Source organism: Ruditapes philippinarum, unplaced genomic scaffold (assembly GCF_026571515.1).
Source record: "Ruditapes philippinarum isolate M1 unplaced genomic scaffold, ASM2657151v2 ctg582_1_1_1_1, whole genome shotgun sequence".
NCBI classification, from domain to species: Eukaryota; Metazoa; Mollusca; class Bivalvia; order Venerida; family Veneridae; genus Ruditapes; species Ruditapes philippinarum.
The window spans coordinates 316,579-330,799 of NW_026867385.1; the positions used below are offsets into that span (position 1 = coordinate 316,579).

The 14,221-nt window shown below is 31.9% G+C and overlaps 1 protein-coding gene and 1 long non-coding RNA gene across 3 annotated transcripts in view; both read right to left on the reverse strand.

Annotated features, from left to right (window-relative positions):
* The window catches only part of LOC132735927 (centromere protein F-like), a 47,979-nt gene extending 41,836 nt beyond the window's left edge, over positions 1 to 6,143 (reverse strand). The window contains exons 1-3 of the mRNA XM_060722966.1: positions 6,053 to 6,143; positions 3,671 to 3,822; positions 866 to 1,078 (exon numbers count right to left, since the gene is read on the reverse strand). Coding sequence (XP_060578949.1) covers positions 866 to 1,078; positions 3,671 to 3,808 — 351 coding nt within the window. The 5' untranslated portion in view covers positions 3,809 to 3,822; positions 6,053 to 6,143. The remainder of the gene's footprint in view (positions 1 to 865; positions 1,079 to 3,670; positions 3,823 to 6,052) is intronic.
* A 4,609-nt stretch (positions 6,144 to 10,752) lies between these two features.
* LOC132735952 (uncharacterized) lies at positions 10,753 to 14,034 on the reverse strand. 2 transcript variants are annotated; one of them, XR_009626520.1, is made up of 4 exons: positions 13,764 to 14,034; positions 12,859 to 13,087; positions 11,842 to 11,931; positions 10,753 to 10,914 (listed from the first exon to the last, which is right to left on the reverse strand). It is a non-coding gene; the product is annotated as an uncharacterized LOC132735952 (long non-coding RNA). The 2 variants fall into 2 exon arrangements; XR_009626519.1 differs by lacking the exon at positions 13,764 to 14,034 and having other exon boundaries at positions 12,859 to 13,155.
* Positions 14,035 to 14,221: the final 187 nt, after the last annotated feature.

The window sequence follows — 14,221 nt, forward strand, 5'->3', positions numbered from 1 at the left end:
ACATATATTTAAAGTATGAAGTTGATCCCTGAAGAAATAACAAAGTTACAGTAAAAAATAGTATTTTTTAAGGAAAATTCTAAGTTAAAGGTGAGATAAATCTGAAAATATTGGTGCTAGAGTTAAGATCCTTTTCACATAACATGTGGTTGATGATAAGGAACATATATTTGAAGTATGAAGTTGATCCCTTAAGAAATAAAGAAGTAACAGTAAAAAATAGTATTTTTAAAGGAAAATTCTAAGTTCAAGGGAAGATAAATCAGAAAATATTGGAGCTAGAGTTATGAACCTTGTCACATAAGATGTGGTTGATGAACAGGAACATATATTTGAAGTTTGAAGTTGATACCTTAAGAAATGAAAAAGTTATAGTGAAAAATATTTTACTGCACCAAAACTTTAATCTGAAATCTGGACGCGACGTCAGGACAGTAAGACAGCTCTTTACATACTTCGTATAGTCAAGCTCAAAATGTTTGTTTGTTTGTTTAATTGGGTTTTACGTCACATTGACACAGTATAGGTCATTTGGCGATGTTCCAGCTTTACTGGTGGAGGAAGACCTCAGGTGACCTTCCGTGCATTATTTCAGGCACAAACGGGCACCTGAGTATAACCACCAACGTTCATCAGCTAGCTGGATAGCTTCATCACATGAAAGAATCCAAAGTCCCTGTCTGGATTCGAACCCACAGCAGAGAGGGGCAAGTGGTTTGAAGTCAACGACCTTAACCACTCGGCCACGGACGCCCCCGAGCTCAAAATGCAATTTCTTAGAAATAATTTACAATAATACACAATTTAAGACTTTAGAACTAAAAATCCTGACATTTAAACTTAAACATTTTCCTCCATATTTTACCTTGCTATTTTCTTGTTCAAGAACCTTCTTCAGATGAGCAATCTGTCCATTTAGGGTACCAATATGTGTTTCCTTGGTATGTAAATCTGTGGCCAGTTTCTGGCGTTTTTGTTCCACCTCTTCACAAGCCTCTGACAAACTCTGTGACTCTCTTTTGAGGGCGGACATCTGTGACCTCTCATCTTCAGCTTTTCTTTTTTCCTTCTGTATTACCTAACAAACGAAGATAGTGATAGTGAAAGAGAGCTGAAGAATTTATACAATGACTTTTTTCTGCTTTTCTTTTTTAAACCAACTATGGGTTCGCAATTAGGAAAATAACCATGACATGTTCAAGTTTTGGGAAATCATATTCTACATTCAAGTTTTCATAGCTTACATTTTTCTACATTCAAGTTTTCATAGCTTACATTTTATATATCTGAATTAAACCTTAAAACAATTATATAATTATTTTTACAACTATGCAAGTTTGTAACATCGCTCATCATCAGATAACCATGACGTTTTTAATGAAATAAATAACTGCTGTCAATTTATGAAGTAATTGAATTTTTTCTTAAGAAGTTTGCTGTATCAAAAATCATTACAATATAAAGATTTTTGACAGGTTAAATGACCATATATAAACATTTTTTGGACAATGTAACCAATGCCAATTGATGCTAAATGGCCCAGTTTATATATTCAAACAACCATTTTTATTATAGGGCCATATACAATGAAACCTGTCAAAAACCTTCAGAACTTGTAAAATTAAATAATTAATAGACCAGAATGAAATATTTGAGCTATATCAATTTTTAGATCATTTTGGCATTCACAATTTATTTATATTATTTTGTAGCAACCAGTATTCTATTCTAGGATGAGAAATTCACATCACTTTTTTTGAAGATCCTGCACATTTATTGAAACATGTGCATGAAAATCCCCAATCTGAATTTACAGTCAGGTACAACTCTTGTTGTAGTAAATAAATGTTTTAGTTAAAAAAATTTCATCATTTGAATGATTTGATTTAAACATGTTTACCCAAAGTAGACAAATCATGTCTATGAAAAGAATAATTTTGAGCAGTGTTTTGTAAACCTGGCACTGATAAAGCATCAGGCTCCTATGATGCAAGGTTTTGTTGTATTTTCCTTGAATTAGGAATTTTCCCATAGAAATTGAGTGGGGAAAAAAAACACACTTTCAAGGATTTGGAACATGACACAATTATGGTCAATTGGTCATCATTATGGACCTCAAAAAACAAACCTAGTCTATAACAAGGCAGTCTGAAGGACAGCTAAATCCCCTTCCGCAGTGAACATGAATGTGTACTTCTTGACCTTTTACCAACCACGACCTTGATGTTATGCCATGCATATCATAAGCGCATAGTCTCATGATGGTGATTATTTGTGCCAGGTTATATAAAATCTTCCATAAAGTAAAAAAAGTTATGGAGAACATATGACCTTGACCTTGGGGGTAGCAACCTAGATGTTGAACTCTGCAGATTGTGTCATGGAGCAACCCAATTATTGCGTTCTGCACATGAATCTTATAATGGCGATCAATTGTGTCAAGTTATTGTTTAAAACTTCAGAGGTGAAAAAGTTATGGAGCGAACACGAAATGAAGACATTTTAACATTATTACTTAAAGTGTGACCTTGACCTTTTGGCAAGCCAATTATTGCCCTCTGCACATCGTTTTATAATGGTGATCAGTTGTACCAAGTTTTTTCAAAAACTTTTTAAGCTGTTAAAAAGTTATGGAACGGTTACGAAATGTTGACTTTTAATATGAAATGAAGACTTTTAACATTTGACCTTTAAGTGTGACCTTGACCTTACGGGTGGCAACCCAATTATTGCACTCTGCACATTGTCTCATTAGTTTGATCACTTGTGCCAAGTTATTTTAAAGAATATTCAGCAGTTTAAAAGTTATAGAGCCAACACAGAATGTAGACTTTTTATTATAAAATGAAGTGTTTTTAACATTTGACCTTTAAGTGTAACCTTGACCTTGGGAGTATTTACCGAATTATTGCGCTCTGCACATCGTCTCATTATGGTGATCACTTGTGCCAAGTTATTTAAAAAAAATAAAATCAGCAGTTTAAAAGTTATGGAGCGGACACAAAATGTAGCTTTCATTATGAAATGAAGACATTTAAACATTTGACCTTTAAGTGTGACCTTGACTTTGGGGGTGACAACCCAATTATTGCGCTATGTACATCATCTCATTATGGTGATTACTTGTGTCAAATTATTTTTAAAAAGTTTTAAGCAGTTAAAAAGTTATGGAGCGGACACGAAGTGTAGACTTGTTTTTATGAAATGAAGACTTTTCAACAATTGACCTTTAAGTGTGACCTTGACCTTGGAGTATTAACCAAATTATTGCGCTCTGCACATCGTCTCATTACGGTGATCACTTGTGCAGTTATTTCACCTTTTTTTTAGCGGTTTAAAAGTTATGAAGCAGACAAGAAATGTAGACTTTTATTATGAAATAAAGACATTTTAACATTTGACCTTTAAGTGTGACCTTGACCTTGTGGGTAGCAGCCCAATTATTGCACTCTGCACATCATCTCATTATAATGATTACTTGAGCCAAATTATTTCAAAAAAATTTCAGTGGTTTATTAAAAGTTGTGGAGCGGCCACAAGTGTTACAGACGAACAGACAGACAGAAGGACGGACTGACAGAGGGAGGCCATTCTTATAATCCCCTTCCCGCTACGCGGAAGGGGATTGACAATCATCTCATTTAAATGTAATCATCAAAGTGATTATTACTTGTTCCATGCTGTCCATCTTGAACTGTTTCATCTCTACATCCTTCTTCAGTCGTGTTATCTGGCCTTCCAACTGCTCCACCTTCTGCAACGCCTGGTGCGACAGGTCCGACTTCCATTCCTCTGCTGCCCAACTCATCTTCTCAAAATTTTCTTTAAAATAAATAACAAATACAAGTTTAAAACATAGTCACAGAAGCAGACATGAACAGGTGTATTCTTGTGCCAGTTATCTTCATTATAATGGTGGCTACTGAACTATATATATGTGATCTAAACCTTTGTCAGTAAACAATGGCATTTCCAATAACAAATCATACTTTTTCCCCATCTGAAAAGCATCAAATTTCCAATTGTCAGTCTACATGTTATTGTTGAGAATCGTTTTAGTTCTGTTCAAATGGAAATTACTTGAAATTATTTTTCTATTCAAGGAAATATGTACACATGTTAATTGCATTGTTCAGCAGACTAGGTTCCATTGAGTTTCACAGTCTACTGATATGTTACACATCTGTCAATAAATAAAGGCCAAATCGGCAAAAAAAAATATTTTTAGCACTGGTGACAGTAAAGTAGAAGACTTCACAATTGATGTTTCTAGACATTTGTGCTAAGTTATTTTAAAATTCTTATTCTTCAATGCATGACAAAGTTACAGTCCAGACTTCAAACTCTTCTTGTGAGAATGAGTACTTTCAAACTTTAAGTGTGACCTACACCTTGGAGGTAGTGACATGGGTCTTATACGCGACACATCATCTGACATGATGTATAGACATTTATGCCAAGTTATTCTTAAATCTGATAAAGTTACAGTCCAGACATGAATCTATGGAAATAAAATAGTATACAATAAAAATTGTACAAAAATAATATTTTATCTTCATCAAAGAAGGCTTTTTCCTAACCATTTTGGGTAAAAGTACTTTTCCCAGTTTTGGAAATTTTGCGGTGTTAAACTGCTTTAACAATAAGGAAAAACATTTGGTACTTTTTGAAAATGCTCTTTTCACACAGTATTTTGATTGTGCAAAATTGTTTATGACAACCGATGCAAATATTATTCAAAGCATAAAAAATACATTAAAATTTTACAATGAAATGTGAGGAAACATATATCTGATACCATACTGAAATGAAAACCAGCAAATTTGTCAGTAATGGTATCAAGAATATCAGTTTAATTGGAAATTTTTAAAGATCGGGAAGAAAATAAGCATATTTGCCATTGGGAAATATGACCCATGGTGACACTGAGAAAAGGGCATGGCATGGAATGCTTTTGGTAAACACAAATGCCCCCGACCCAAAATTTCAGGAAAATTTACAGATCCACTCATTTATGGCCAAAAAATTGTAAACACACTTGTATAACTTGCAGTCATGACTTTTACTTTTTGTGAAAAATGTAAGTGGGCATGTCATTGCTATTTGATGAAGGGCAATAACTCTACCTAAACAGAATTTTTCCACATGCAAAACCCCAGGTAAACAACTTAAAATGCTGATCAACATTCCTGTCAAGTTTGATGAATCTAGCTCAAGACCTTAATGCCTTGAAGAATTTTTCTATGAAACTACAACAAAACTTGTTTCCAGATATGTCAAATTCTCGATCCAAAATGAAAGTTAGGAGTGCAGCAGATAATTGTTCCCTTTTGTTTTGGTATTGAGTATTTTCATTGGTCTGATGTTTTCATATTACCAATGAAAATACTCAGAAAATATCCAAAAAAAATATGGCGGCCTCCATTACTCAATACAATTTAGACATCTCTCGCTGTGTTTTGAATTTTTAGTCTGTAATTTTCACAAAAAAAAACCCAACAGTCACATCTATGTTGACATGCACTTGCGGTTTTACATATCTTGCGGTTTTACATATCTTTCTATAAATAACAGCTTTATTTCCTTTAACCTGTTAAGAGTTATCAATTTGCTATCATTCCGTAAATTTCATAATAACATTTCTTAATCTTAATTATTCAAAGTACGTTTTAAATGATTATATTGAATTGGGTTAAATCGTCACTAATCTGAGTCGAGACGTTATCGGGCGAATCGTCAATGGGGCGAATCGATATCAATTCGTGACACGGATTCTGAAATATTAATATCAAAATGCAACGTTATTTTATTTATGAGCATTACTTAATGATTACATAGTTAGTTTTAAAATACTATACACATTCGAAACCGCTAAACATGTAAATCTTAAAGCAAACAATAAAACTTAACCCAGGACGAGGCCGTTTATTTTTGATTTTCATGATTTTCGAAATATTTAAAACCAGCATTCTTTTTGTTAAGATACTTGTAACAAAATCAGAGGGTTTGAAAGAAAAAAGTAATGTTGTTTCGGCAAAATGTACCTTATTACCTTCGTTAGTAGGACATTACATTTAAAATTTGTTTGGAGTTTTCCAAATTTTGACGGACATCCTTTGAATTTCGCTCTGTTTTAGTGCGCATGCGTATTGACTGGGTGGGTTTACAACATTTATTCTAAAATAAATAAAAGGGTAGGCAGTCTGAATTTGTAATTATTCGTCCACATAATTTTTGAATTTTCATTTAAGATATTTTTCGAACTGAAAAATGTTCGTAATATTTTCTAAAATTCCACCTTCAGTTTTAGTTTAAAAATATTTTTTAATTTATATATAACATAATCATCTAGTTTAACTCTTTGTGAACATGTTGAATTTTGAAAATAGAGTAAAACAACTGAGACTTATATAGATCAAAAGCATAAGATTTTTTTCCTCAACTTATATGAAAACAAACTTTGTTCCGATATCTGATTTACACAAATACAACACTAGATCAAAAATGATAAGATATTTTTTTAATTCCTCATTATAATTATTAGACATGTAATGGCACTTATAATTTACATGTATAAAATGGAAGATTGGAATATAAGGATCTTAAAAAATTAATGTGAAATGTATAACAAAAACAACTTGTACAAAACATCTGTTAAAAGCCATCTTGCTAAAAGCTGGACCGCACACATCAAAGTGATTTTCTTCATTACTGAATGGCATCATAAGAATTAACTCCACCTTTCATTCTATTCTTAGTCATCTTAATTATAAATGCGTATAATTCCTGTTTCTTATTTTCTGTATAAAATATACCAAGACTGTAAATAAGGCTTGTGTTTCTATAAAAAAACAACAATAGCATATATCTCCGTTTTCAAGACTTACTGTGGAAAACTCTGTGCCAGATTTTATTTTCTATACATCTTAATGGCTTAGAAGAATACTTGTCTCGCAATAATCAAGGCATTCTTGCATTGATATTGAAAAAAACGACGACTATGTCCTTATGTTTGTATTGTTATATGCAGACGACACTATCATTATGTTTTTTTGAAACTTACTTAATGATTTTAATCTGTACATTGCTTAGAATGGAAAATAAGCATGAATATTTCTAGAACTAAGATTATTGTATTTGGAGCTACTGCAAATACACACAAGAAAACTTCAAATTCAATTTAGAAGGTTTCAATGTTGAAAAAGATAAAGATAATAAATATTTAGTTATTCTTTTTTCTGCCTCGGGTTGTTTTCTAAATAACCGTACACTGATTGCAAAAATAACATTTCAGAAGTTGTTGAACAATGTCATTACTGTCCCCATTTACATGTACTACAGTAACTGCTGTATGAGTGTAGTGTCCCCATTTGTTCTTTGGTGGATTTTCAGTTAGTGTTCTTAGATTAGGTTTACCACAGTCTTAAATTGTATCCTTGTCCACAATCCACGAGAATCGATCCGTGTTTCATACACACTTTGTCTTATTCATTAGCAAATGTGCGGTTTTCCACGGGTTTGCATGACCATAAACTTCTGATCTTTTATGGGCTTTGATCATAACGCACGCACGGCAGGTAAATTTTACCAGTACCTACAGAACATGAAAGCCTGTACATCCGTGAAGTCTGGCCAGGCTGTATAGTGCATATCCATCTGTGAAAACTTATAGCACAGTAAGTAAACGAAATCAAATTTTAAGAAATAAATTAGCGCATACGGTTGCTACGACATTATACTTTAACCAGCATTACATTTTTTTATCTGGAACAATAATTACATGTTTACCTTTTTAGATCATTCGTGAGAAAGACAACATAATTACTATTATGAAGGTGACCTTTGTGTTTCGTCAAATAGATATGTATATATATTTTTCATATTCTGTGTATACCTAAGACATTTGTCAAACTACAAGTGTCGTATATACCGGATATTGAATGAGTGTAAGTTCAATACTGAATTTATTGCACGAGTTGAATAAAATTATATTATGCGAGCCTTTGGCGAGCATAATATTATTTTATTTAACGAGTGCAATAAATTCAGTAATGAACTTACACGAATTTAATATTCTGTTTATCAAAGCGAAAAGCGTAATATGACACGAGTAGTTTTGAAAATGTCCACCGAATATAAAAAATCATAAAGTAATACGTACTTTATTTTATTTAAAGATGTCAACGAAACTAAAAATCGCAATCAATACGCTAGTCAGGTCGTCATTTCACGAATGATCTTGAAAAATAAATATTTTCATGGAAATATTTTTGATGAGGTTTAAAGTATAATGTCTCAGCAACCGTATGAACTCATTTATTTCAATTTGGTGTACAATAAAAAAATATTGGACCATTTACTTAACGCGGTGCTCGTTTTAGCCACTTAATTGCACAATTCTGTGTTACTTTTGCACAATTCCTGTGTTATTTTATTTTTATTTTGTATTTTTATATCAAAATCTGGACTTTCCGAGTTCAAAGCAGGCCAAATTCATATTTGAATTGACCGCCAATTTCAAGTTGTAAACGAGGAATTTTATTGTGTAAATCTCTTTTCTTTCGAACAATACATTTTTTAAATTTATTTATATTTCATCCTATTTAGAATTATTACAGACAAGTTGGCGCAGGAATTCACTCCTTTTTTCTACCAGATATGCTACTTGGCGTAAAAACTGGCAAATGTAATTTGAATGTGGCTTTTATTTAAAGGATCGATGCTATTTAAAGGTGAACTATATGCCTATAAGCGTGAATAGTTTAAAAAGTTGAGTTAAAATCGATTTTTAAGGGTGAATGATATTTGAAGGTGGCTCTTATCTAAAGTGTCGATGCTATTTAACTTTTACCTAGATGAAACAGTTTTTTCCTACCAATATTGAATAATTCATCTGTAACAAATTTACAGATACAATGTGTTATTAGATCAATTTATCATCAGTATATTCAACAGTTTTATTCTTTACTTAGTAACTCACCAAAACTAGAAACATATTGTTTGATAAAGACAGATTTTTTTTATCAAGTATGTTAATCACAACACTGCATTATCTAGCCTAAGATGGTCCGCTCATAATCTACTTAGAAGATGGAAGGCATGGAAGTATTAACAGTAGACTTAGAATATGTATGTATGAGTAGTATTGAAAACGAATACCATCCTGTTTGCTCTTTTTATAGGGAAATAAGAAACGCATGGTTGCCGAAAGTTTATTGTCATTGACCTAATTCAAACAAATTTAAAACATTATTATCTTGTACTAAGAGTAACATTTTAGAAGGAAAAAAAAACAACATATTTTATTCCAGAACATACATGTATTTTTTGCGGTGCATACACAGTGACTTTCTATATATGGTAATTTCTCGTGTTTAAATGGTAATTGTTTTGGCGGTATTTATGCATGATTTTACAGCTCGAATTCGCTATTTCTTTCATAATCTGTTTACATCAATATTGACAAATATGGTTGTCGATATAATTCTTATAAAAAAACACTATTTATCGCCTAAATATTTCACCACCTAATCAATCACACATTCGCATTCAACAGGTTAAGTCTGAGACAACATAGTCGTGATTAGGGTAATAAATCAGCAATGGAAAAATATATATACGATATATACAAATGAGCCAAAATTGTTTAAAATTTGGCGAAAGAAATTCAGAGTTTCAAACATACATGTAGTTTAACTTTTAATTGTGCAAAACATTATACGTGACACACTATAAAAATATATTGAAGTAAAAACCATACTGACAATTAGAGATTCGAACTAGAAAAAACCTGCATGAGATCTTTATAATCTGAACTCTCTAACCACTACTCTACACGGATGTACGTGTCTAAATCCACGTTTAGGCCGCTATTCCATTTATACGTGATCAGTGGTCCGCGTCAGTGATCCGTGTCCGGGCATGTCCGTGGGTATTATTCCATAGGTACGTTATTTTCTATATATTTTTAATTGAAGTATAGCGAACAGAGGATAATTATTTATAGAATTTTATATAATTTTATTCTAATACTAAAAACAGTTGTAACATCAAAGAATTAGGTAACAAACATTGAATATCAGTTAGGTTTTCAAATAACATCTCTTTAGCAACCAATGACCAGATGTTGTTTTTTTAATCTGTCATTGCTGCATCATAAACTTATATGTTCTCCTACACTATTTTGGTGACTTCTTTAGTATTTTCTCTCGAAATCGATAAAGTATTTAGTTTCGTTCGAGGCATTTTGTAGGGATGAGACATGTCAGCGACTGTCCGCGTCCGTAAAAAATCGCTCATCCTGCGAAACGTCGCGGATGCCGTCGCGGAAGCGGATGGTAAACGGACAAAAGGAATAGATTCAACGTATTCTTTGATTAGCGAATCGGTAACGGATGCGGATGACGGACGCGGACCACTGATCACGTATAAATGGAATAGCGGCCTTATTCTTCTATATTGCAATAAAAATGCAATATCGTATAATTGAAGAACTTGAACAACCCATATAATGGTAGACATATAGGCATTGCTTACCTTGTTTTACGTTATGTTTTTCTTTAAAGGTGCTTGCATGAATGCAGGTGTATTTTGGAGGATAATAAATAATTTATGTTCGTTTTAGAGGATCGAATAAGAGCATAAATGCTATATAGATTCAGCTATATAGTATATACACTGTGGAATTGGATTAGAATGAAATATATCAAGTATTATTTTTGACAAATAATGAACGAGAAAGACTGCTTCCGTTTGAAATTTTTATTAAATCTTCTTGTTCGCAGACATAAACTTTGTCGTAAAACCATAGACATGCCTTGCTTGAACTATTTAAATGTATAATGATTAAGCACAATATGCCTAATTACGTATAATTTCACGCCGTACGTGGTTTCCTCTTATCTGTGACCAATTCTGAAATAAGAATAAAAGGTATTACACATGCACATGTCACATATGAGTTTATACATTATAATATAAACAATTTGTTGAATTAAAATGTGTTGTTATGATGTTCGTTGAATCATCAAGCACGTAATTTTGTCGTGTATTTACATACGGAGCTATAAAGACTCAAATTATCAGTCTAGTTATTTCCACGTCTGCTCCCTATACTTATTAAATAAAATGAAAATCACAATGGAATGGACAGATATAACACCGGGTGTTTCCTATACATACATGTACTTTAGTTTCATATTGTAAGTTTCACCAAGAACATTTTGTTATTTTTTTGTGCGTCTCCTTCATCGAATGAGTAAACATGAATTCATACACTGATATAGATTATACCCCACGAACTCACTAACAATGTAGTCTCTATCCTTGGAATTTTCACAACGAGAACTTGAATGCTGGCGAAAAGTTATTGGACATTTGTAGTTATTGTTCAAGATATTAAACATTATTGTTCAAGATATTAAACATTATTGTTCAAGATATTAAACATTATTGTTCAAGATATTAAACATTATTGTTCAAGATATTAAACATTATTGTTCAAGATATTAAACATTACTTTTTTTCAAGATATTAAACATTATTGTTCAAAATATTAAACATTATTGTTCAAGATATTAAACATTACTTTTTTTCAAGATATTAAACATTATTGTTCAAGATATTAAACATTACTGTTCAAGATATTAAACATTACTGTTCAATATATTAAACATTATTGTTCAAGATATTAAACATTATTGTTCAAGATATTAAACATTATTGTTCAAGATATTAAACATTTAGCTTGAAAAATTAAATATTTGAATATGATCGCCTACATGTATAAGAAAGCGAGAAAATCATTTCCAAAAAAAAAAATGCATGTATGCAAAAATTTACCATAACTATATGTCCAGATTATGCCAATCCCTTAAGATGTTTCCTACTCCATAAATTGTGAGCGCACATCTTCAATTTGTTAATCTCGCTCTGAAAATGTACATTAATAATTTTATGTTTTAAAACAGTTACATTAACGTGTTTTTATGATCAATTTAAGCATCTTTTGTATCAATAAACAAGCGAAATTGCATCATAACGGACCGCCGGCATAACAAAACAACTCCTGACGTTCACGTCACATTAACAAAAGCTTGAAACTTGCTCTTGATTTTAAAGACAAACGCATCGGAAGAAGAATATTGTACATTGTGCAGATTACTCCTATAAAGCATATGTGACCAAGTATAAATCTAATAATAACAAAGCTCTCCCAATCTATGCTAAAATCAATGTTTGTCATTGATATAAAACAATCTACATGTATAATGTAATCTAATGCCATGAAAAATATTGAAATGGTTTAAAGTTGCTAATATGTGAGCGAATATAGTAAACACTGTCCGCAAATATTCAAATTTTTTATGCAATGTATTTTAATTTCACTATTAGTTTTAAGTTAATTGGTTTTCAAATTGTTTTTTTACTAAACTTGACGTGTCACAGAAATACAAAGTGACCGGTTTGATCATTTCCACCTTTAAGCTTAAAACATTTGAAATTCTTGCTTAAAAGAAATTCTTAAAATTGCATAAACAGACTGCAAGGAATGATAAAGAAATATTCTCTGAATTAAAAGATCGATTGGAGTGAAAAGCGTTGCAACGTTTTTCACTTTTGGGTCATTTGCACCATATGAATGATGATTCTTGAAAAAACAGATGGAGGGAATGATCTGAAAAGTTACACACAGGTTATTGGTCATAATTTAAACCTACATTAAATGGTTTACAAATCTTGGGGAAATATTTTAGTCCCGCCGTGTCAAAAAAGGGGAAAACCATCAGTGAATTCCCTGAAATAAGGGTATAAAAAGGTTAGCCACTGTACAGAATGAGTAAATTATTAAAAACTTACTTGTATAAGAGCTTCTAATCTTATGTGGAACTGTGAGTTTGAAGAGCACCATTTTGGCGCCATTTGAAACGTTGACAGCAAATTATTGGCACTACGTTCCGAAATCCCTGTCTGTATGTAGTCGTCTGTCAAGAAGAATCTGTCGACATTTCTTGATGAAATTGTTAAATTCCAACAAAGAGCGTTGACCAAACCAGTTAGGTAGATTGCTTTCCATGTACGTAGCATTCTAAGGGATAAAAGAATTACAATTTATAATGCGGGTAGAAATGTTAATTATGCGCGTATTCTTCCGTCGAGTATTAAACGAACATCATGTACTGACGTCCAAAAGCCTGAAGAAATAAAGTTTAAATTTCTTACACAGATAAGCTGATGTACAGAAAGATAATTCTGCATAAGATAATAAGGAATGTACGATAGTTCTATCTTAACCCAATTTAAGTGATAGGCCTAAGTGTTGTAACGCTATTTGCAATTTTGGGTATTTTTCAGTTTTGAATATAATTCTCTGGAATAACGGAGTAAGCAAATGATTTGGAAATTTGCAAATACAAAATGTAATTTATTGGTCTAGATCTACATCAATTGGAACATTAATGTCGAAAAATCTCAGTGGGATTGTGTAATGAAAATGTTTCGTACATATGAAACGTATTTTTGAAACTCGACTGACAATACAATAGATATACGATTTATTCAGTTTTCTTTATTAACTATACCAATCCATCCGAATAAATAAATAAATTCCCGTAGGAGTAGTGTGCTTCCATAGCAACAAGATTGCGTATGTGCCGTTATCTATGACTGTTTAACTTCTTTTACTTTAACTGGGAAATTAACGCAAAAATTAAAAAAAAATCGAAAATGCAAAACACATGATGAAATATGAATTCGGATATTACCTTAGTTCATCCACAGTTGTTCAGCTATTCCACACTTAAGTTTGTTTTTACGTTTATTATATACATATTGATAAAAGTCCATATTTAGATAATTTCAATGTTAATAAGGAAGTATCATACTTAAGTATGTATTTAGATTCACTTATCACTAGATGGCACATACTTAATCTTATTATAAACCTATTTGCAACCTACGTAAAAACTTAATGTCTTTATCACATATTTATTTCCCATTCCTTTCGTCAAATTAGGTACGGAAATAACAGGAACTGTTATAACTGTTTTAGCACAGATTTGAATTTGTGAATATTATTCTCGTTAGCGCGTAAGCATTTATCTGGTTGTCGTCTCCTACCTGATAATTCCCACGTTAAAAGTTCTGTTGAGGTGATATTAAACAAGAGTTCCATGCTGGGCCTTATATCGCTCACCTGATTGTTAAGGCTCATAATTAATAA